Genomic DNA, 25574 nt, shown 5'->3' on the forward strand with positions numbered 1-25574 from the left:
AGTTATAATATAAATCAGTGGTTCTGCATAATTGCAAATAAAATGCAGTATGCAAGGCTATCTTTTTCTTTGACTAACATTCAGATAAGCTTTCAAATTTGACATAACGTTTCCTGGCCAGGCATTTTTGAGGACAGATGCTATTTGGCAGCCATCAACATGCTACATCAAGCGTCTTTCAAGTCCTTTGTGAGCTCTTTGGTGCTTTACTACTGCACTGCATTTGGACCTGTTAACACCTGTGATAATTTCTCATCCATTTCAAATTATGCCCACTAAAATTTGGCGTGTCAGCTACCGCCCTGAGTTAAGTTTGAGTTTTAAAAGAGTTGAGACTTTCTGGAATCCTTTGCAGAAAAAACATTATACATTCATAACGTTAGGATCTGTAATTCTTTTAACTAAACCCCAGAGCAGTGGCTTATAAGTATCTCTGTGTGATGTAGCCCTCCACCAGAAGTCCTTCCTTCATGGCTTCCTGAGGAACTCTTATCCCACTCAGTATCCCAACATGCCAAAAGCCCAAAATCTTCCTTGGTCACTCAGCAGCAACTCTGTGGAAAAGCAACCAGGGAAGAAGAAAAAGGATCTCATATAGTCAAACCTAAGTCAGAGTCATTCCTATACCTGCCAAATATTGTATATTATTCCTGCATTACATTATTTCTCTGAGAAATGTTCTCGATGAAGCAATATTCTTCCATCTTCAATTTCTGGATGAGGATGATTAAAATAATGTGCATATATGTTGAAGGGCAGAGGATGGTATTGCACAATATAGATGAAATAGTCATTGGTTTGTTTTACATTCTATGCATTTTTAATGAGCAAATTCCCATTTACAGGAATTAAATGTTCCAGATATTGATTTCAGAGGGACAATATATAATATGAAAATAAAATTCAGTAACATTATGTGATGATTACATGATGTGTAATTCAATATAGCTAGAACCCTGGAAAGTGAATAATATAACCATTCCTATAAAATATTTCAGAAAATCAAATTTATTCCCTGAAGTACATTATAATAAAACTGAAACAATGTTACTTGATTTATAGTCCTCTAATTCAGGCTTTTAAAGCTATTTTCACGTCAAAAATCAGGGATTCTTTCTCCCCTTGTCCCCAGTCTTGTGCATAGTTTATAATGACAAGAAAAGCTACAAAAGAAACATTACAAAGCAGATGTGCTCCCAAGTTTGTTCCAGTTTAAACTTCAGCTTTAAGCATCTTGTGGCTATGAAATATTCATGTAAATTATGTAAGTGCATCTAGTTTAAATCCCAGTCACTCATGGGTTTTCTCACAAAGTAAAATACCATACTTGATCCTGTCTATTTCTAGAGAGTGAATGCTCACCTGGTGGATTTGTACCAACCCCTTAGGGCATCAGGGGGACAATCAATTAGGTTCACTGGGTGTTTTACCTGACAGATACTCTCCTAAATACTTTCAAATGCCCTCTCATTTTGTTCTCACAGGACCTGAAGAAGTAGGTGTCATTTTCATCCACACTTTGCAGGAGGAAACAAATGAGGCTCAGTAAGGTTTTAGTAACTTACTGGTTGTCATACATGAACAGCCAGGTTTCAGACTCAGGAATCAACAGGGCTGCCCTGACTACTGGGCTACTCTCCCTACATTAGATGCCTGGAAGGTATGCAAGTGGCTGGAGTAGGGGCACCAACTTCCATGAATGGTTAGGAGTTTGGTGTATGAGCCCCTGACCCATGCTGAAGTGACTCAGGAAAAGCCTGGTCCTGGGAAACTTACGTTTTGTATTTTTTTTCTCTTTAACAGTTGGTACTGAAGGATTAAAATTATCTTAAGGTTAAAAACAGGAATGGTTGAGCATTGCAAAAAGCTTTTGCTGTTAGAATAGATGACATCTGCTGCCTGGCTACAAGTCATTTTAAGATGACACAAAATGATGCTATGGAGACCACAGAGCTTTTGTAAGAAAGCAGAAACGCTTGGTCACTTTTCCGCTAAGTGACTTCCCTTTATTGGAAGCTGTACTAAATCTGGAATGCTTATAAATGGTTGCAAGGGCAGATCATTTCAGAGTAAGAGATATTTAAAAACAAAGGGCTAAGGGAAACCTCAATTGAAACTAGAGCAATACAAAATAAAATCTCCTACTGAACCCTAAAAGACTCCTGCTGACTGACCCCTCAAAAGCACCCCATATATCTTTCTCTTCTCCTCTGAAAAGGTAACTCAGGGCCCGGCGTGGTGGCTCACACCTGTAATCCCAGCACTTTGGGAGGCCAAGGCGGGTGGATCACGAGGTCAGGAGATCGAGACCATCCTGGCTAACATGGTGAAACCCTGTCTCTACTAAAAATACAAAAAATTAGCCGGGTGTGGTATCAGGCGCCTGTAGTCCTAGCTACTCGGGAGGCTGAGGCAGGGGAATGGCGTGAACCCGGGAGGCGGAGCTTGCAATGAGCCGAGATCGCACCACTGCACTCCAGACTGGGCAAAGGAGCGAAACTCAGTCTCAACAAAAAAAAAAAAAAAAAAAAAAGGTAACTCAGAATTATAAACTGGTAAGTCATGGAATTATGAAGTTTCTATCCTGCCAACTGTGACAGCCTGTCAAAATATTAGAAGTATAATGATGTAGTTTTTATTTTTAACAACTTTTTGTCATAAAAATAATGCCTGCTTACCGAATAATATTCAAACAATATGATAGTATGTAAAGGAAAAAGTGAAAATGAGACACCACTAACACTCCCTAGAGATCATCTAACCTTCCTAATCCTTCTAAGCAGATATACACATATATTTATTTGCAAAAATAGTATCATACCATGCACACACACACATATACCTACATATTATTCTCTAGCCTACTTTTAAAAAAAAACTAGGAATGCCTCATTTATATTAAAGATCTGGCCTCTAAAGATTTTAAAGGATTAAACTGAGCTGGAATTACTGTAGACAGATGCTGTAGAGCTCCAAGTGGGTAGTTCCAGAGAGATCAGTGGTACATTAGTTAGTCTGTTTTTAAGTAAATGAACATGAAAGTTTAAGAAAAAGAGAAAATGTCATCAAATTGATGCATTAAGATGAATTATCCCATCCACATTCATTGGAATATAAAATAGGTTATTAAAGATCACAACTGGTAATCTAATTTCCAGATACCCCAAGTCACTGATTTATTTACTATAAAAGTCAAAGCATCATTTTTCCAAGGATGGAAGCTTTTTAAAAAGCATTGATTTTATCATCACTATGATAAAATAAAGAGGGAGAGAAAGAGAGAAAGTTTGGGATAGGTGTGATAAATTGAGTTATTCACCATAAATCTTCACTCTTATTCATCGTCCATCCCTCCTAGTGGGAAAAGCATGCTATCCCACGCTTGTCTCTTGGCTTGGCTATGTGACCTGCTTGTGTATTTGACTCTCTATGAGAACATGCCCTGAGATACACAGACATAAGCAGACCTGAGCAACCTACAGCCTAGAGCCAAACTTCATTGTACTCAGCCTAGATGAGCTGAACCCAGTCAACCTATACTTGTTTGAGTTGTGAGCCACTGACTTGTGGGGTGATTTGTTACACAGCATGATGTTGCATTAGCTGACTTATGATAGCTATTATAGCAGACCCAAAAGAAAAACTTATCTCAGCTTTAATCCCTGAAGAACTCTTCTTTTGCAGTATGCAAAGCTATTCATCATGTTAGAAAAAATGGGAGAAAGGCAATACAGGCCCGGGGCAGACTTAATCAATGTCAAGGCAAGGCTTGGGGAACCTTATAAGAAGAATCAAGATGCTTTTTTTAAATTCTTTATTTTTTTCTAGTAAAGTGCCTTGAAGTCCATGAAAACAAGATAATTGGCATAGCTCTGTCTTTGGTAAATGCGGCTAACCTCATAAAATAAAACTGATCAGATTGTAAAGTCAGAGTCCAGTTAAACTCTTCATGCCTTTAATTCTGTGATGCAGCTAGAGCTGTAACAATATATAATAGACCCACATACTCCTAAATCTAATTGGGACTCTAATTGCCTCAAACCTTCTTCTTTGGCTCTAGGCAGTTTTCAGAAACTGAGGACATAAAAGTCACACTCATATTCCAACATCCAGAGTCACATTCTGCAATATGGTAGCTACTAACCACATGTGGCTATTTACTTTTAAGTTACATATTCACTTTCTCAATCACACTGGCCACATTTCAAATGCTTAATAGCCACATGTGGCTATTGGACACCATATTGGACAGCACAAGTATAAAACACTTTCATCATTGCAGAAATTTCTGTTGGATAGCATTGACTAGAGGCAAGAGGACCCATACATTAGTTCTAAAATCAAGAGCCTGAAGCAATCTAGGTTTGGGATTTTAAACCCTTTTTAAGGGGGTCGGGGGAGGCTGAAAAGAAGAGACAATCAGTAACTGAACTCTCTATACAGAAGCTACTTTAACTGATATAAAAGAGCACAAGATACAGAAAATTTTAGTTCCCTCGTTTTATCTACTTATTTATCATTCAACCAAGCTTAGTCTTCCAGCTAGGAAACACAGATATAAAGAAATTGTGGCAAAGAAGGCAGAGGACACTAATCTTTCTAATTGCAAGTCGGCTAAGACTATGTGGGATGATGTACCTTGAGTAATTAAAATTTCCAAAGGTTATCTAAATCGTAGTTTTGTTATTGTGAGTCTGAACCTAATGTATATACTCCAGAGTTCAATTAGGTCTGGACTCGCTAGACTCTATTTGCATAAGACATTGAGGACCTTCAAAGAAAATGTCCTATTTGGGTATTCCTTATCAGAGGAAAACTAAAAGCAGAGAGACCAAGAGCTGCCATTCCTCTTTTGTTACAGCCTAACATACACACTCCTCAATGGTGATAGTGAGATGGGAATAACAACAGACTTTTCATTATGCAGAAGACACAGCTGTAGTCAGAAACAAGTGTTAGAAGCAGGAGATGAAAACTAAAAGTGCATGTAGGTGGTAAGTGCAAAACTTACTTTGAAGTACACATGGAATATCCCCAGTGGTCCCCCAGAAATGATTTTGGGATACAGTGCACAAGCAGCTGAGGTTTCACATAAGTGAGTATTGCAGATTGTAACTTCCAAAGATGGCTTCACAACTGTCTGCCATCTCACATGCTTTACTAAAAACTTGCCATTCCTTACCAAGGGATAAATCTCTGTCCACTCCTCTTTAACCTGAGCAGACCAATAGAATCTGACAGAAGTGAAAGTGTATTACTTCCCAAGCTAGGTAATAACAATGTCACATTTTGGCCTAAATCCTCTCCTTTGCTCTCTTGGAATGCTTGATGTTGCAATCATCTTGCATCATGCTGTGAGGAAGTCCAAACAGCCTGTGGAGAGAAACATGGAAAGGGAATGAGTTCCCAAGCCCACAGGCCCAGCTGAGCTTCCCAGCCCACCTCCTGGTTGACAGCTAGTGCACACCTTTCAGCCATGGTAGTGAGCCACCTTGAGAGTGGACTCTCCATGCCCCAAAAGAAGCACCCAAGATGATGGTATGTAGCACTGAGACAAACACCCCTATTGAGCCCTGCTCAAATTATAGGTTTCCAGGCAAAATAAATGATTCATTTTGCTTAGGCCACTTAATTTTGGGGTGGTTTATTATGTAGCAATAGATAACTATTGACAGATATGCGTTTGCTGCCATAATATTCTTGGTGGTTTAAAACAACACAATTTTACTATCTTTCCATTCCGTAGGGTAGAAGTCTAACATGAGTCTCCATGAGCTAAGGTCAAGATCTTGGCAGGTTTGAGTTCTTTCCTGTATACTCTGCAGAAGAATTTATTTTTCTTATTTTTTTTTTTTTCCGGCTTCTAGAAGCAGCCCAAATTCCTTGGCCCGTGCTTTCCTTTCTCCATCTTGAAAACCAGAAATGGTGGAGTCCTTCTCTCACAAGACATTGCTTCTGCCTCTCACTTCCACTTTGAAGGCTCCTTGTGATTTCATTGGGCCCACCCAGATAATCCAGGATCATCTTCTCTTTAAGGTCAGCTGATTAGCAACCCTAATTCCAGCAGCAACCTTAAATCCCCTTTCCATGTAACCTAACACGTCCACAGATTCCAGGGATTAGCATGTGGGCCTCTTTGGAGGGCCATTATTCTGCTATCACAACACGTAAGGGCAAGAACCAATGAAACCTGCATTATAATTATAAAATAGCAGTTACATTGGTAATGGCCTCTAGATATTAGCCAGGGTACCACATCCATTGAGACATAAATAAAATTGGTTCAAACATCATGCATAGTGTGGGTTTCAATGTTCTTTCCAGTCACTTCAGGAATTCCGGTGGAGGAGAGGATGACTTACATTGTTCCCAGTCACCTCTATTTTTACACTCCCATGCCTCCTAAATTTGTTAAGTTTATGGATTTTTTCACCATCCCACACATGGTGTCTCTGCTCTGTACTACATCTCACTTAGATACAATTTCTCTCCTTTCCTTGATTGCCACAAAATAGCAAATCAAATATAGGAAATAATAAAGCCAACAGACAAATTTTACCTGAAGTGTGAGGAGACAGAAGGTGTGCATAAGAAGAACAACTTAAAGTTATACTTTAGACATTCTGATTAGATACCAGTTCTGCTAACTCTGCTCAGCCAGCCACCCTGCATGGTTCAGTGGTTTCTTCTGGAGCAAAACACAAGAAAATGGAGTCAGGCCAGGTGCGGTAGCTCACGCCTGTAATCCCAGCACTTTGGGAGGCCATGGTGGGTGGATCACCTGAGGTCGGCAGTTCAAGACCAGCCTGACCAACATGGAGAAACCCCGTCTCTACTAAAAATACAAAAAATTAGCTGGCACAGTGGCGCATGCCTGTAATCCTAGCTACTCAGGAGGCTGAGGCAGGAGGATCACTTGAACCTGGGAAGCAGAGGTTGCGGTGAGCTGAGATCACACCATTGCACTCCAGCCTGGGCAACAAGAGCGAGACTCCATCTCAAAAAAAAAGAAAAAGAAAATGATATCATCCTATCACTTCATGCAGATTGAACCAGGCAGCTCCTTCTAGCTCCAGCCCCAAGCTCAGCTCTAGCCCTCCCATTGTATACACCAAGCTTATTGATGTGCCCAGTTTCTCATTTCTCCTTCCCTCACCAGTGTCTGCAAGAGGAATGGAGAGAGAGAGATTTATTTCTAGAATAATATAAATAATGCCACCACCTCCATCTCCCCCAGTAAGAAGGCAGAAAATATTACTGTCTATTTTGCTTTAAAATATTTTTTCTCCTCCACTTGGTTATAGGACCATAAAATATTTATGTAACTTTGATATTTGGGGAATTCTGTGAATTCAGGAGTCTGGAGACCTTAGGATAAATGTTTTGTTGGGTATTTTTGCTTCTGCCCATTTCATGCCCTGCTGTGACCAAGAGACCAAAAAGCAGACAAAGCAAGCAGACTGAGAGGCTGCTCATCAACAGGGCAAGTACCTGGTGATGTGTGCTTGAGAAACAAAAGGAGATGTTTTTGCCATGAGCTGGCCTAGGCCCAGAGCAGTGTGGTGCCAAAGGGAGGAAGGATAACAAACCCAGATGGAATCCAGAGTCTGCAGCAGTGCTTTAGAGTTTCCAAGGAAAATTAAAAACTAATAACCAGATAATACCTTCTGAGCACTGTGCCCTGTGGACTTCTGCTGAATTTTGGATGAGGTGAGAAAGAGAGGGAAGGAAGGTGACTAGGGAAAGAAACAAACCTTTAATAAAATCCACAGGTGTAGCATAAACCCCTATTCTAACTGGTGCCCCAGGGCTCAAGATATCATTGGGTTTTTGAGTATGCTAAAATTGTGTTAATATTTGTTTGGGAAGATGTACTAAGCCTTGATAGGAAATGTGAGTGGAGCAGAGTTATGAATAATGAGAGAAATTTAGAAAGGCTACAGCCTCAAATAGCACAAAAGGCATAGTGATGGTTGTACATCAGAATGCTACATGGAACAGCTGGGTTCACACATTGTGTTGTGATAAGTGATTTTCACATATCAACTTATTTAATCCTCGCCATGAGAAGTGGTAGGTATATATCTCTCATTTCCAAAGATAAGAGCCTGACTAAGAAGTCTGGCAGAACTGGGTGGAAATTCTAGCTCTACAACATGCTAAGACTCAGTTCACCCATTTATGAAATGAGACAAATATTCCTACAACTTCTTCTTGTGAGGATTAAATAAGTAAATATGTGAAAATCACTTATCACAACACAAAGTGTGACACATAGCACATGCTCAATAATAGCAAATATATGTTTATGTATATATTTGTGTAAGTACAGATAATATGTTTTTTCTACTCAGGGAAGTGACCCGGCACACTGGGTACCCAGAAAAAAAAATTATTCAAATAAAGGAAAGCATTCTAACTGTGGTTTATTTACCCCTAAAGAGAAGAATTTTACCCCAGGTGCAAAGGGTAGACTTAATGTTCAAGCAAAACTATCTTCACTTGCTGTCACTTCAGAAATACTATAAATACTCAACCAAGAAAAACTTATTTTAAATACAGAATTAAGTGTAGGAATGAAACAATTTTTTTAAACCCTGAAGTATCTTTATTACTGTAACTTATTGTGTATGGCTTATGTACTCAAGATCCCTAGAATAGACCCAGTAGGGTGTTAATCCACAGAATTTTTAAATTAGAAGCAACCTTAGAGAACATCTAATTTAAAACTTCTCATTTTACAGACGAGGAAACCGTGGCTCTTTTGCAGTGAAAATCCTGGCTGTGCTCCAAAGCTACCCAAGGATGGTGAAACTGCTCGGGAAGTTTCTGTTAGGAGTTTGGCCTGCCTTTCATTTAGAATTGGTTGTGCTTCTCAAAGCATTGTCTGCAGGTCCTCCTCGATGTACGATAGACCAACCTCCTAGGGCATTAATGTCTAAAAGGAAATGCATGTATCTACTGCAATCCAGATGTTACTTCACTGGAATTTCATCAAGTGAGCTCCCTGTTTCCCATTCATTTTGCAGAGCTGGGAATATTTTTGCTGAGTTTTTAAGTCTATTTAACGTGATCATCCTTGGTTCCTCTTTTCCTTTTGCTCCTGGCCCCTTCAAATCAATAGGCAAGACCTGCTAAATCTGCTTTTAAGACATACCATCCTGGTCTAAGAGGCCATCATCTCTCACCTGGGCTAAGTTAATAAATAGCCCATAGCTGGTCTCTTTGCTTTTATCTTGTCTCCCTAATGGCAGCAATCTTTCAAGTGGATCAGATTAGTGGCCCTGTGTAAAGCCCTCCAGGGTTTTCCACTGCATTTAGAATGATATCCAAATGCCTCACTCTGCCTACAAGGCCCTATGTAAGATGATCCCTCTCTCCCCACTCAAACTCATCTTTTACCCATCTTCCACTTGGGCCTATGCTCCAGCTACTCTTGCCTTTATCTCTTCCTTGAACATCTTAGGGCCCTAATACTGTGTTGCATCTACTTGGAATGCTCTTCCACCAAAGCCTCCAATATCTAATCAATCCCATCTCCACTTACATGTCACCTTCTCAAGGATGCATTCCCTGATCCAATCTAAACAAGACCTCTGGTCGCACTCCATCACATCACTCCTCTGTTTTATATTTATTGTAGCATCTAATATCTTCATACTTTATTTACTTGTTTGGTTTTCATTGTAACCCAGCACCTGCATTAATGTCTGACAATAGCAGATATTCAATGAATGTTTTTAGAATGAACAAATGGGTGAATGAATGGCACTGCAGGTAGAAAAAGGTAGTACCTGACGGTCCTCTGAGTCACTGAAGGAACTACTGACTGACAAGATTACAGAAGAAAGAAACTTAAAGCACTAAATGCTATTCTGACTTAAGGTCTAAAATAAAATCATTCAGTATTTTTTTTCTGAGTCTGAATCTGGTAATTTCCAAGTGGTAAGAACTTTCATCACTACCAGTTCTACATAAGTAGCCTAAGTCTTGTAAATAAAAATAATAATTTAAAAATTCCAACTGGGAGTGGTGGCTCACGCATGTAATCCCAGCACTGTGGGAGGCCAAGGTGGGCGAGTAGCTTGAGCTCAGGAAGTTGAGACCAGCCTGGGCAACATGGCAAAACTCCATCTATCCTAAAAATACAAAAAAATTAGCTGGGCGTGGTGGCTCACACCTGTGGTCTCAGCTACTTGGGAGGCTGAGGTGACAGGATTGCTTCAGCTGGGGAGGTGGAGGTTGCAGTAAGCTGAGATCATGCCACTATACTCTAGCCTGGGTGACAGAGCACAACTTTGTCTCAAAAATAAAAAATTTCCACCATTTCCTTGGAAATACAATGCAAAACTTATTAGCTTTAGTGTATAGATTTTTTTCCCCAATGTTCAGTTTATTTCTGTGTTTTTGGCTTTCATTCCTTACTTCTTTTAAGCCTTTTGGAAGCTTCTCTTTCTGAATGGTTATGTGGGTTGATTCCCAAATTTTAATCCAAACTTTTAGTAATGGAGCAGTGGGAAAAAAGACAGTGATCAAGGAAATATGGTCCAGAACCTGGATTTACCTCTTCAATTTAGCCTACTACTGTATTTGTATTTTTTAAGAGAGCCTCTAAATATGCTGCAGCATGACATAGCCATGGTAGGTAGCCATACCTGCCAGATGGTTTCCAGAGTACAAACACATGTGATTAGTGTTGGATGAAGAAATGGGAATAAAAATAATGTGGAATCCAGTGAGTCCACATACCTGCAGATAGCAACTCACACTCACAGCATCTAGCATGCCGTAGAGCACAGCCAGACGGCAGCCTGGGGGGAAGCAAAACCCAGCATTTCCTCCAGGAGCCTGATCCTCAGCTTGGCCCATGCTTGAAATGTTTTAAGTAATGATTTTTTAAAGTTTTGCGGGGTTTGTTTTTCCTTTTTAAATCTGAAGGTGCCTTGCTCACTAACCCTGTTGGATTAAATCTCTAGCAAATTGGATTACTCTGTGCTTACTTGAGAGAACTTGGACTTGAAACAAGACCCATTTTCTTTTGTTCTTCTTCCAGATCCTACTGTGGATTCTACTGCACTTGGAATTCTTTGAGCCATTGAAATTACCTGGGGCATCTGTTAGGGCTATCTCCATTTTAAGCACTAGGAAAAAGTGTTGCTTCCTATTGGAAGTGACCCCATCTCTAATAGCAGAGATTTAGAAAAATAATGCGTTCAATGTTAAATTTATTTAAATAGCTGCAATGATTAGTTTCTCTACTGTCAATAGGGGGAAAAATACCATGTCAAGGGGTGAAATCAGTGACCATTTTGGATAATGTCCATATGGGAATATTAGATAACAATGAGTCTTTGGAGAAAGAGGCCCATGGATTTTGCAGGTGCACACATGGCAATTATTATCCCTTCTGAGCAGAATAGACAACTGAGTGCATCTCAAAATTTTAGTCACAATTCTTACTACTAATGAAACATAGATCTATTTACAAACTCTTGTGCCCATTTCCAAAATCTAGAAACAAGTAATTACACAACTTATTAGCTTACTACAAGTTCACTGATAACTCTACTGCAAGAACATGTATAAATTCCAAGAATAAAATATAAATAAGGCATTACGAAGGTTTTCTTGGAAGGAAGATCTGTTTGAACTGAGAGATGAAACATGAATTTTAATTGTTTTAATTAATTATTATCACAAAATGAAGTGAAAATTCTATAAAATGGAAATCACATGGGAAAACACACTTAATTGCACCATCCTAACAAACTTATCTGTATTGTATATCTTTCAGACATGTTTCTACATCACTATACATTTTGGTTTTGTTTTTTTCATATTTAAACCATCTTTATTTACAAAATACTATCCTGAGAACTGTAATTCCATTAAACTTCAATTTGAGAAAAGTGTAATCACTTAAGTAACAGCAGTTACTTAAACTGAAAATGAGATCAGTCAAAATTGCTTTTGAAGAAAGCAAAAATATTGTCAGATTTCTTGCTGTGGTTCTGGATGTTCAGTAGCAGGCTCCTTTGAAGGTGGAATCAACCCTCAAGGGAACTTGCTTCTACCTTCAGAATGTGGGGTTGGGGTAAAATCCAGGTCTTGGATGAAAGTAAGGAGGTAAACCCCTCGGTGGATAGATGTTTCTCATTGCAAATGGAGCATGTGGTGGACCTGGGAAATCCCTTGATAGAAAATAACCTCGTGAAGCTCCAAACATGGTTCCTGGAGGAGGTTGGGGGAAAGGAGGTCCTCTTCTGGTGAACAGGCCCCTTGTATCCACTGGAAACAATGGACCACTGATTGCAGCAAGAGGTGGAGGAATAAAGCCAGGGCCAGTTGCTTCATTTTCAGCAGGGAGAGATGAATCAGGCACATTTAAATGACCAGGATCATCTTTGGCATCATTTCTAGTGGATTCCATTTCTGAAGGCATTGACCCATCCATTTTATCCAAACAAGGCATATTAAAACTTCTGAGTTCTGCTGGTCCAGACAGTCTATCAGAATTAGAATAAAATCTGTCTTCCCTTTGTGGAGGAAGAGCTGAATCAGGATATGATTGTCCTGGTGGAGGAAACATCATCCTACGGTCCTGTTCCCATGGAGATGAGAGGGACCCAGTGTCAGAAGGAGCCCTGTGAGCATCAGTTGACCTATCACAGCTTGGTTCTCCTCTTTTATTGGTAATCTGATGGTCCAGAGGATTCCCTGGGCTGCTTGGGCTTCCTCCTCCCCCTGGAAGCACAGGTGAGAGTCTGAGTGGATCCTCCAACAAAGTTTGAGGAGAGAGAAAAGCTCTCGTTTCAGATGAAGGCTGACCCAATGGTGAGGGACCATATGGCGAAAGCTCTCTGCCAAATGCTGTATTTGAAACATCAAGTGCATTAGGATCTTTTTCTAAAAGTTCAAATTTAAACTCTGTTTCAGTTAATTTTTGTTTGTTGTGAGCATTTTCTTTCCTTAAATCATTGAGGTTTCTTTCAGCAGTCCGAGCTGCCAACCAATTATTATGTCCTTTTTTCTCGTAGGAAATAACCTGCTTTTGATAAAAATGAACAGTTCTCTCCAATTCTTCTTCAAGATCTTTGGCTAGCTTTCTATAGGTCTCCAGCTCTTCAGTGACATGGCTGATCTTTTCTTCCACTTTAGAAAGCTTCTCTTCTTCCTCTATCCGGTAATTTTCCTCTATTGTCAATTTCCTGTGGAGTGTCATTTCATTTTCTTGATATAGTTCAGTCATTATTTTAAGTTTCTGTTGAAGCTTCTGATTCTCACTTTCAAAATATATGTTTTCTGACTGCAAAGATGCTTGTTGAGTCTGAAGATTTTTAATATGCTCTGTAAGCTCTTCCTTTGTTTTGTCCACTTCAGATAACTGAATAATAATGTGGTTTCTTTCTCCTTCTAAGGCTTTTAAAGAAACATTTAACTTAGTAGCATGAATCAGTTTCTTCAAAGCTCGTTTGGGAGGATCATCTAAGTAAGCACCATTTTCCGATTGACTGTTCACTTCTAATTCCAAGTTATCATCATCCGTTGTGTCTTCTTCAAGCATAGCAGCCTGATCTTTCATCTTTAGCAAGTGTCCAGTCAGAGTCTTGTTGTGATTTTCTTTATCATTTAGAACTTGTTCTGCGTACACTTTGGAGTCTTCAAATGTTATTTTCTGTTTATTAAGTTCACTCACTTGTTCTTTCCATACTTCAGCTTCTTGCAAAAGCTGTTTCTGGCTTTCCTGAAGTTGAGAATTTTCACTCAAAGCATCTTTTATTGCTATCGCCCGTCGTTCTTCAGTCACTGGAAGAATCTTGCAGATGATTCTGGCTTCAGCTATTTGTGATTTGAGGGATTTTGACTCATCTTCTAGAGATTGTATCCTTTTTGAAATATCCGCCATCAGTTCATCTTGTTGAGAATGTTTAGATTTCTCTTCTTTTAACTCTATTTCTAGACAGAGGATTTCATCCTCAAGTTCAGAATTGGACCTGTTCAGCTTTTCACAGGTTGCCTCCAAACTTCGTGCTTCTGCTGCCGCCTTCTCAAAGCTGGCATCCTCTAAAGATGACTGTACTTCATAGCCTTCATACTCTTTTTGAATAAGGCTAAATTTTTCAAGTAGTTTACATTTTTCTTCAATTAGTCCAGAAAGCATTTCACCAAGTTTTTTCTCTCTTCCCACATAAAGCCGATTCCTAACAGATCTAAAACTTCTCCACAAAAAAAGGAGAACAACAAAAAATCCAACAACAGCTGCACATACCACCAGTTCGCACGGAAAACCATAAGGATTCGAATCTTGTCTCATACTCTCAGGTAGTGCTGCCACAACTCTGCGTAGCTCCTCCAGGACCAGCCCCAAGTAGGGCCGAGGGGTAGCGCCAGGCTCCTCCATAGTGCCAAGCTGCTCTGGCGGTCACCGCAGTAACACTGGCCACAACAAGCGGTGGAGAACACGCAGCCTTGGGTCTGGAACCCGCATCCGCACGCGGCAGCCAACCGGAGCGGACTACTGCGGAGCCGGCTGCGGAGGGAGCTGGGGAATGCGGGCACCCACAGGCCTCACAGGCCCCGCAGGCCCATGCTGCCCCCCGCACCCTCCCCCGGCCCCCCTGTTACACTTTACATCCTGAGGCAGCGCTGGTCCGAGCCCGACCCACCTTAGTTCTGGCAGTTTTCACATCATATATTTTGAAGCTCTATTTTTTGGTGAATACACTTTTAAAATTGCTGTCTTCTTCATAGATTAAACCTTTGATCATTATATAATCTCTCTGTTTCTGGTAATTTTCTTTGCTTTATCTGATATACATACAGGCACTGTTGCTTTCCTTTCATTAATGTTTGTGTAATATATCTTTTTTCATCCTTTAAATTTGGCCTGCCCTGTATTGGTAAATTTCAAGTGAGTTTCTTGTACACAGCACACAAGAAACATATAAGAAAGGGTCATAGTTTTAAATACACTCTTCTATTATCTGTCTCTTGGTAGATCATTCATAATTAAACTAATTGTTGATACTTTAGTGCATAAGCCTGACATTTTTTGTTTTCTGTATCAATTCTTGTTTCTCTGCTTATTTTTGATGACTTCCTGTGGGTCACTTGAACATTTCTTTTAGAATTCCATTTTGTTATTCATAGTGTTTATAGTGTATCTTCTTTTTTATAGTTTTTTTGGTTGCATTTTATAGCTTAGTGGTTGCATTTTATAGCTTAGTGTATATTCCTTTATATATACATCATCACAGTCAATTGGTATCATCTTTATTCCAGTCTGAGTGAAGTGTAGCAACCCTCTGTCATATTATGTCTCTTTACCCTCTCAAATTTGTAGTGTAATTGTCTTACATACATTTGGAATAACACTAGACAATGCTATGATTTTTGCTTGAAACATCAATCATATAGGAAATTAGAATCTATGAAAATAAAGTGAGTATTTTAGAGCTGCCAGAAAGAAATCTGACACAACCTGTTTTGTCTTTCATTTTTTCTTTCTTTCCTTTATATTGATCATAGATATTATGATGCCCTATCTATTAACTCCAATATCTGGATTATCTATGAGGTTTTTTTTTTATACTTTAAGTTTTAGGGTACATGTGCACAATGTGCAGGTTTGTTACATATGTATACATGTGCCATGTTGGTGTGCTGCACCCATTAACTCGTCATTTAGCATTAGGTATATCTCCTAATGCTATCCCTCCCCCTACTATACATGTTTTATACAGTGATAGTCATGTTGTTATACATAGTTTTTTTTAACTTTTCAACTTACTTATTAAAAGTACGTTCCTTTGTCACCACACCTGTCCTCATAATTGTCATCTTTTTTGGTTGCAACATAATATTCTGCTTAACATAATTTAATTAGTTTATTCACTATTATTTGACATTAAGTTATGATATTAGAAAAACAGATCTTTATAGGTAAGATTTATTCCTCCTCCTTTGGTTTCTTTATGTAGGATAAGTTTATAAATGTGGGATTATGAGATCTATGCTTCTGAACATTTTTACAACTGTTAATATATGATGCCAATTTATTTGGCAAAGGCAAGATAATTAATTCTTTTTCCAGCCATACATGAAGTTTCCAGATTCACCTCAATATTGTCAGCAAAGGAATGTCTATCCATCTGTCTCTATGCAATTTAATAGGTTAAAAAATGCAATTTTCTTCATGCTTTCATTTTTATTTGTTTACTAGTGAAATCATTTTAACATGTTAAGGAATAATTATATTTCTTCCTTTTGTATGATCTGTTACAGTTTTTTTAAATGTGTTTGTCCAGTTAGGGGGAGGTCTTTTCATCAGAAAACTCAGGTTGATGAAGGCAGAAATGCAGAGCATTTTGATTTGTTTGGATTATAGAGTACACAAGAGGGGAGAACAGAAAAACAAGCATGAATCAAACTGTGGCCAAATTACAGAAGGTCAGGAAAGGAAGAGCAACTTTCTCAGCAAGAATTAAGATTCTTTTCTTGCAAGAGTTGTGTTAAATGTGGATTAACAGTTATTAAACAGGATTTATCCAAATTGGTTCATAAACAAAAAAAAAATCCCCAATTTCAAACCTCTCTTATGATTCATGAAACAATCAAATATCATCTTTGTTCTGCAGGGCAAAGACATGATATAAATATGTTAGTGTCATTCTGCATATGCCGAATATATTCTTAAAAAATATTGCTTTTGAGTGTCAATATTAGTTTTTGCAATCACTAAGTTTTAAGTGTAGAACAGTGGAGGGGAGAAAAGCAATATTTTTCTTCACCAGTTGCTAGGTTCATGGCTGAGACTCCTATAAAAAAGATAGATTAACAAGATACAAATCTATTTGATAAATTTTAAATTATTTCATACAAATGTATTTATTATGTTTTATGTGACACAAGGCCTTCAAAATTGAAGACCCAAGAAACAGGAAAACTGTGTGTTTTTATAAAGAGTTGCGCAGAAGTGTGACGGGAGGACAAAAGGGCATGATCTAATGGTCATCAACTGGGTCAGAGGAGATTTAGCAAGGCCTGTTTGTTTAGATTCTTTGTGTCCCTGTGTGACATTCCTTCTTTTCTGGTAGAGGGTAGGACACCTGTCACATGAGGGTGTTCAGGGGAGAAAGGAGGGAGAAGGTCAGAAAATGACCTTTCTAATAAGTTTTATGGCCTGCTTCAGGGGAGGACAACAGAGAACTTCCTGTTTCTGCTGTTTTCTCAAATGCCAAGGTGCCTTATTTTGGGGTAGCATATCTGGAATGCTGTCAATAGGTAGATAGGAATTCTAGTGTACAATTTAACAACGTACACTTCAGTAGGAAAGATGTTTGATTCATGCAACATCATCTCAGTAATAGATTTATTATCAATACACAAATTAATCTAAAAAATAGCATTAGTTATTATAGCAGTCAAGGTCAAGCAAAATAGTGACATATTCAGCTTGACTACCAAAGCACGCTAGCATTTCTATTTAGAGAGTTTGAAATTATCCCAAGTTTCATGACTATAATTTTGTTTGAGTTTACTCATTTTCTATGTTTTTGTGTCAGATATGTGTTCATGTATGTGCATTGATTTTTTGAGATGCTTTTAAATGATATGTAAATACCTTTTTAGTTATGAATTTTGCAAATAATATGCTTGACGTACAGGCAGATTCCGTGAATGCGTGCTTGATATGCTACAAGAGTAATAATAAATACTAAATGATTGCAAGTGCTCTTTTTGCACTAAAGTTTACCTAATATAATTTAACACAAGCTTATCAAATTTATAGAAAATAGGATTTCATGTCTGTGATTGCCATCTGTTATAATAGAATCCTAGTCCCAACTTTATACCTGCAGAGGAAAAGCTTGTTGGTCACTAGATACAACTGCTTTGTTTGAGAGGCTTGATTCTTTGTTTATCAGAGCAGTAGATAACAAAGGTGATAGATAAGAAAGTGCAGGGGACTGGGCGTGGTGGCTCACGCCTGTAATCCAGCACTTTGGGAGGCCGAGGCAGGCAGATCAAGAGGTCAGGAGTTCAAGACCAGCATGACCAACATGGTGAAACCCCATCTCTACTAAAGAATACAAAAATTAGCCAGGTATGGTGGCACGTGCCTGTAATCCCAGCTACTCAGGAGGCTGAGGCAGGAGAGTCACTTGAACCCAGGAGGCAGAGGTTGCAGTGAGCTGAGATCTCACCATTGCACTCCAGCCTGGGCGACAGAGCGAGACCCTGTCTCAAAAAAAAAAAAAAAAGAAAGTCCAGGAAGCCTGGCCCAGTAACAGGTCCTTTGGTGAATGGGGAGTTACAACCGCTGCACTTGAGCAAACTGAGTTGTACCATGTCTAAAATTCTAGCAAACTAGTGTGTGGTTTCCTTTACATCATATGTTGTGATTAAAATGTTATATATATTTTTTTACATAATGGGCTTTCTCAGTAATGCAACTCTAGAGATAAAGCAGGATTGAACATTTTGATAAAAGCAGTACTTGTTTTATATCAACATTTTCTACTTAGGAATTGGCTTTTATATGGTGAAATTGATTTTTATTTATTTAGTTTTGTGGTTTGATGCTGTCTACTAATTTAATCACTTATTTGGTCTTTGCTGGTAGAGGGGATATTATGATGACACTAGCTAAAACATCTGGGGGGAAGTTAAAACATTCCATTATCTGTCTGCTTCACCTACAGCATGGCAAACATCTGGACACTGGAATTTTTCCCAGTTTTTGTATTCAGATGATTACAAATGGTGCCAAACTCAGTCACTGTCAATAAACACCACTTGCATTAAAGTAACACGGTCACACAACTTGCAAGATCCATGAAGAGGATCTCATTTCGGGAGTTCAACAAAAAGAAGGTTTTTACACAGCTGCATAGTCACCAAAGAAGAATCCCAGGGACAGGACATGTGACAACCTCATTTATTCATTCATTCATCTACTCGGTGTCATTCAATACATATATGTCAATGCTGTTGAAAGAAGACTTTGGTTTTGGAAATGGTGCATTGGAGTGTGGTGTTGTTTAAATGTCCTCCAGGAGAAAATACCTCTGCTACACATTGATGCTCTTTGTAACCATTCTTGAAATTTTGGTTTGGTTAATTGTTTACTGAGGATATTACATGGGGCTTTCTGACTGGCATGTTTCTGCCTTTGGAACACTGAGAGTGTAATATTCTCAAGTTTCCCCTAGAGAAGAGGTACAAAAGATGCATTGGGAATCTCACATGAGCCATCCTATGAAATCAACTTTCTATTGTATGTTGTTGTTATTGTTATTGTTACTGTTCAGCATTCTTTCTTCATCTCCCTCCTTTTTTCTCTCTCTCTCTCTGTCCCCCGTCTCTCTCTATATATCTCCATCTTTCTCTCTCTTCCTTCTCTCACTCCTTCTCTTCTCTCTCTCATCTCAGCCAGAAAATGCTGTGCAGGTGTTATTCGTCATTGAAAATACACTCCGTTACAGACAATTTAGTTTATGTGCTAAAGCAAATACACAGTTACAGATAATTTATTTAATGCAACCAGGAAATGCTGGTATCTGATCAGAGCTTCTATTTGGACAACACGAAAGAATTTAGCAGGTTTATATGCAGTTAAAGCTGAGGAAAGGGAAACCATTTGTGAGCAATTGAAGCAGTGCAGAAAAGGGAGAGTTGGTAGATCTCACTGTATTGCCTTTGATTATTCCCTGCTGTAAAAATTCCTCTTTGTGGACAGAGGCAGAAACAGGAAATAGCCATATAAGTTAGATTTTTTTTTCCCATCAGAAAATGCCAGATGTATCTTAAGAGAGGTATAACAGTGTTGTGTTATCTTTCTGGATGCACTGCCTATGGGAACAAGAACACAGACAGCAGCTAGAAATTGATAGAATAAGAATCAGACCTCAAAATAGAGAAAAGAGGAGAAAACTGGGGAAAGCTGTGCAAAGCGCCAGGGCACAAAGCCAATGTTTCAAAACAAGAAACATCCAACTCAGAAAAGAAGAAGAAATCAATGTAGAATCTTGGAGACCTGGCTGTGGCTGACACATCCCAAGGAGAGCTACCTAGGGCTCTGAGCATACCCTGGCCATCAGGCAGCAATGGCTCTGAATCTGGGGAGGGCTGGTCCTGTAGGCAAATGAAATTCCAGCCAGGTAGTAAACTAGAGGTTGAGAGCAGTCAGGGACTGGCATTTGCCACTTCAGTGGCACTATTTTCTTTTCATTTTCCTGAACTCTTGGAGGGTTCAATTATTTGTCTCTAATGATAAATATTCTGTAATGATGAATCCAGTGTTTTTCATTTATTTTGATTGTTTCTTCAAATTATCACCCTTGGCTGTAGTATTCTCTCCAAATTGCTTTTGTTGAAGAAATTTATTCTGTGTAAAGAGGATAAAGGAGTCAACTAATTAGTCTTCTCAAATGTTAATTCTAGTACCAGTACTCGTTTACTTGGAATCTTTGTATAATGATCATAGGCTTTGAGGTAGGCTATAGTATAAATGCACTGCAATGTAAGTATAAATTCCATTTGTAGTTGAGAATTCTCTGCACAGATACTCCGAAGATAATGAATCTATGTAATACTTTATGGACTGAATACTTTTTTCTCCTTTTGACATAACAGTGAATTACAAATTATATAAACAATTGACTGCTCTTCTCAAGCAAAGTCAAGAGGCTGCAATTAACCCAAGAGAAAGACTTTAGTGTCTGTGACCTGACATTGACCACAGTTTTCAACTTTCCAAATGCACTGAATAAGTAGAGAATATCAGATATTCAGAAATCTTCGTTCCTTTTAATTAGCTTTTAATTAACTTTCTATGTCCTTTAATGAAGATTCAAGTTTTTTATAATCATACAGAGTTCATGACTCCTGCGTATCCTTAATACCGCTGAAGCCAGAATTTTACATAATAATTTACTTAAAATGCAATAGCATGGTAGACAAACCATAAGCTGATGGCTTTGAATTAGCGTGGTCTTTGATAAGAGCTTTATTCCACTGCCCTGGGAATCATATGCTTTAGGAAAGATTTGTTTAGAATTGGACAAAAATCAGAAGTAGTAAAAGCTCAAAATTCCTAAATCAAGTGACATGAATTTTAGTGAACCAGGGACATAAAACTGAATTGGCCCCAAAATTATTTCTTCCTTTGGCTTCTATCTCTACTCCACTGTCACCACCTCCAAGGTAACCCAGAAAAAAAGTGTAAAGGAAAAGAGAAAGTTCAATGATAGATGAGTCCAAAATTATTTTATTGAAAGGTCTAAATTCCTTACAGGTAAAAATTCTACTCTTTCCTGAAATACTATAATTTTCTGTGAAGATAGTCTCAAAGTTTTCTGTAAAATACCACTTAATATCACTTAACTAGTGTCAGCAGTCACTATTTTGGGTCGATCTTTTCTAAGGTTGTGATGAATTTCACTGTAGAACTTCATAGCAAATATAGTTTATAGGACAAACAAAAAGAAATAAAGCACAGCAGGTGACATGTTTAAACTACCTGAGAGAACAGACTCTACTTAAGAAACCTACTCTGTTTATGGCTTACATTGGAATGAATGTTAGAACTGGTGATTATTGATGCAGTCTTCTCATTTAGTAGATGTAAAAACTAAAGAGGAGTGAAACTACAGGACTTAATGAAAATTTCAAAGCAGAAGTTTTGCTTTCATTAAAATAAGCCCAACAATAGATGTATTTTAAAATGCTGTTATTTATTAACCAGAAATTTGACATATACTTCAAAATATTAAGATTTAATTCATTTAAATGTTTTATTTGAACATATTACCATTCTCAATTTATTTTCTTTCTTTCCTTTTTTTTTTTTTTTTTGTTTTTTTGAGACAAAGTCTCACTCTGTTGCCCCCAGGCTAAAGTGCAGTGGTGTGATCTCAACTCACTGCAACCTCTGCCTCTTGTGTTCAAGCAATTCTCCTGTCTTAGCCCCTCGAGTAACTGGGACTACAGGTGCATGCCACCACACCCAGCTAATTTTTGTATTTTTAGTAGAGACAGGGTTTCACCATACTGGTCAGGCTGGTCTCGAACTCCTGACCTCAGGTGATCCACTCACCTCTGCCTCCCAAATTGCTGGGATTACAGGCTTAAGCCACCGTGCCTGACCCCATTGTCAATTTATTTTCATATATTTAGTTTGAACTTCATCTCATTAGCCTAGTTTGCTGAGATTGGCCTATAGTCATAAGTCTTTTTGCTCTGAATATAAAGCTTAACAGTATTGTTTACTGTTTCCTATAAATTACACTCTAGTGAAATATTGAGTGACAGTTTTTTTACATATGATACATCTAAGTGATGAAGATTCAACCAGTTACCTAGAGATAACATTTCAAAATGGAATATTTGGCACCAACATCAATAGACATTCTCCTTGCATTTATGTTAAATTTGTCTTCAGTCAATTCAACCATGCCTGGTTGTGCAACACTCTCTTTGATTCTTGGTTTACTCCAGAGGCTGAAATGTAAGTGAATATTGTAATGCCCATCAATATTATCTACAAGGTTTATTCCAAAGCTTAAATCCAGTCCACAGTGGAGGGACTCAGAGTCCTACAGGGGAAACCTCACATGCCTGATGAGCCAGCCCCACATCAAAACAAGTAAATAATCTAAACACCCCAAGGGCAGCGCTAGTATTTCCCAGACAACTTAACATCTACAAACTCGGAAACCAAACGTATTTGTTCACCTTTAAGCTATTATTAAAGGACTGGTTACTTATTCAGAAGAACTTGAATTCTTATGCCTCTATAGTAGTTTTGTCAAACTTTTTGATCTCTGACCCTTTACTCTCTTAGAAATTATTGAAGACCCCAAAGAGCTTTTTACTATATGGGTTATATTTATCAACATTTACCATGTTATAATTTAAAGCTGATAATGTTAACACCTTTTATTGAATTTTAAAGAAGCAATACATTCGTTATATATTAGAAATAAATCATATCTTTTTAAGAAAAAAGAGAATTATACTTTACAAATCAGCGAGAAGATGACAGTGGCTGGCCCAAAGGAAAACAGCTGGTTTCTCATATCTGCTTTTGCAATCAATGTGCCATGATCTGTTATTTTAGTTGGAGTATAAGAAAAAAACTCAGGCTTCATGGAGATACGCAGTTGCAAAAGGACCTCCTCAAATAGTATCAGAGACCTACAGGTGTCCAGGGACCACACTTTGAGAATCACAGCTCCAGAAAAGACGATACCTTTTTCCATTCAGTGCTTGGAGAACATGACCACTGGAGAACCCCAGTTTTATTATTCAGAAATGACAATGAGACTCATTTGTCCAAAAGAATGTAAAAACTATTAAGTCAAACACTTCATTGTCAGAGAGGTTCCTATAATACAAAACCTGTGTGTTCCAGCAGGGGCATTTTAGCCCACAGCTCTCTCCTGTATTCTGATGTACTGCCCTTCAGCATTTTGAACTTATAAAACCCTACTGTCTGTCATCTAGAAGCCTCAAAACTTGGAGGACAACTGTCAATTCAAAGCCATATATGAAGCCCATATTTCTACCAATTCTTGTCCTAGAAGCACTGACTGGCTTCTATACTCTTGTCCCAGTTCTAAGACACCATGGTACTTTGCAACCAAGCCAGTGATACCTTGATATATATTTTGTGTGTGGTCCTGGAAGTGCTTGGTTGAGTCATGATTATTTGGACTTTGGCAGTTCATTTTCCTCAGGAATAAATGTTGCATCTCTGGAAACCCTGAACTAATAATGTTAAGCCAAATACTCCAAATTTCTTATCTTTTATAATAAAATTTCTTGTCTGTTCCTAAGGTATTTAAGTTCAGTCCCTTCAGTTTTTAGAAAACAGAAGCTAAGAAGGGCTAAAATACTTTCCCAAGGGTACATGGAAAGTAGGGCAGAATTTAAGTCCACTTCTTTTTGAACCCTTAATATAAGTGTGGTTAGACTGTCTAATGGACTGAAATAAATTTGGCCCTGGAAAAATATACCCCAAAACCCTCTTCCACACTCTGACCTCATCTAGTTGAAACATTCCACAGTTGACCCCATGAACCCCAAACTCCAGCATCATAGTAGTGTTCAAGGAGATGAAGACCTTCCTGACAGAACCATGTGTTAGTTCAGGATCTCTAAGAAGGAAGGGTAACCCTAAGTCAAACCAATTAAAGTGACAGTTGACTTCTTTCTCTGTATAGAAGAACCAATTCAGAAGACTTCTGTGCAGATATTATGCCACTGCTGACCTATATTTTCAAATATTTATGGGATTAAAATTTTCTCTGATGTTGGGGATCAAATATGCTTTAACAGATCTTGGGCCTTTAAGACAGGGATATGTTGGTTTCTCCATAAAATCAGTTCGATAAGTCTGAGTTGTCTCCTTTACAGGCAGAAAGAAATGGCTTCCCTTGGAGCTATCCATGGAACTTATCTAAGGGACTCATGTTTTTAGCCTGCTTCTCCAGCTTAGGTCTGCCCTGCTTCCAAGTATTTCTAGCACACCAAGCTTCTTTGTGAGTCTTGCTATGACTAGTTTTTGAAATGGAACCTATGTTTTTCAAGCCCAGAGGCCTTACACTGCAGGTTAATATTTCCAGTCCTACCCTCTACCTATTCATCGCCTTCTTTGTGCTAGCCCCATCTTTGCCAGGAATCCGCCCACCTGCCCCTGGTCCAGGCATATTGCCCTGCCCAAGACAGAGACTGACTTAAAGAGTAACCAAGACTAACCTTAAAAGCAACCAGTAAGCATGATTTAAGGATGATTGGAAAACCTTTCCTGCCCCCAAAGTATTCCTCCGTTTTAGACTTGGAATGTGACAAACCTCCTATTTGGGAATGTAGCAACAAAGAACAATGTGACTGGATTTGCACAGGGCACCAGATTAAATATTTTATATACTTTGTCTAGTTGACATTCATAACATCTCTATGAGATAAAAATCATTATCCCCAGTTTACAGTTGAGGGAATCAAGGCCCAGAGAAATTAATAACATGTCTAATTTAACACAACTGGTATGTAGCAGAGGCAGTTTCACACTTCAGTCTAACTGGCTGTATACCCAGTGCTTTCTGCCTTGCAGAATAGAATCTGAAATAACCTCAAGCATCCTTAGATTCATTGTTGTTTACATGTAAGCAACATTTGGCATCTGGCCTTTAATATCTCTTTGCTTTAGGCACTTCATCATTTTTATGTCACATGCTCATTCACCCTTGACCAAGGCTAGGGAAGATATATGTTCTTTGCAAACTGACTGATTGAGTACAGGTGTAAAGCTATGTCATGAAAAACCTTTGACCCCTTTCTTTGTCCCAGGTAACAGGCAATTAAATCAGAGTAGTTTGCTTCAGGCCAGAAGATCATTGACCAGTACAAGGCATCTTTACTTTTTTTTTTTTAGCTTAGAGATACCATTAATGTCACAGAGCCCCGTAGCCAAAACGAAGGACAGTTTTGCAAATGATGGATTTAACCTTTGTCTTTTGGAAGCTAGATGTGATTATCTCCATCAGCTTTTGTTCACACTCTTATAGCTC

The 25574-nt window shown here is 38.5% G+C and overlaps 2 protein-coding genes across 5 annotated transcripts in view; one reads left to right on the plus strand and one right to left on the minus strand.

The window, feature by feature from the left end:
• B3GALT1 (beta-1,3-galactosyltransferase 1) overlaps window positions 1–25574 on the plus strand; it is a 496697-nt gene that overhangs the window by 324445 nt on the left and 146678 nt on the right. The window lies entirely within an intron of this gene.
• LOC470576 (cTAGE family member 9-like) lies at window positions 11703–14401 on the minus strand. Its single transcript, XM_054679928.1, is given in 2 exon segments — window positions 11703–12088; window positions 12090–14401. Coding segments are annotated over 2 exon segments (2346 nt in total). The 3' UTR covers window positions 11703–12054.

This window comes from Pan troglodytes, chromosome 13 (assembly GCF_028858775.2).
Source record: "Pan troglodytes isolate AG18354 chromosome 13, NHGRI_mPanTro3-v2.0_pri, whole genome shotgun sequence".
Classification (NCBI taxonomy): domain Eukaryota; kingdom Metazoa; phylum Chordata; class Mammalia; order Primates; family Hominidae; genus Pan; species Pan troglodytes.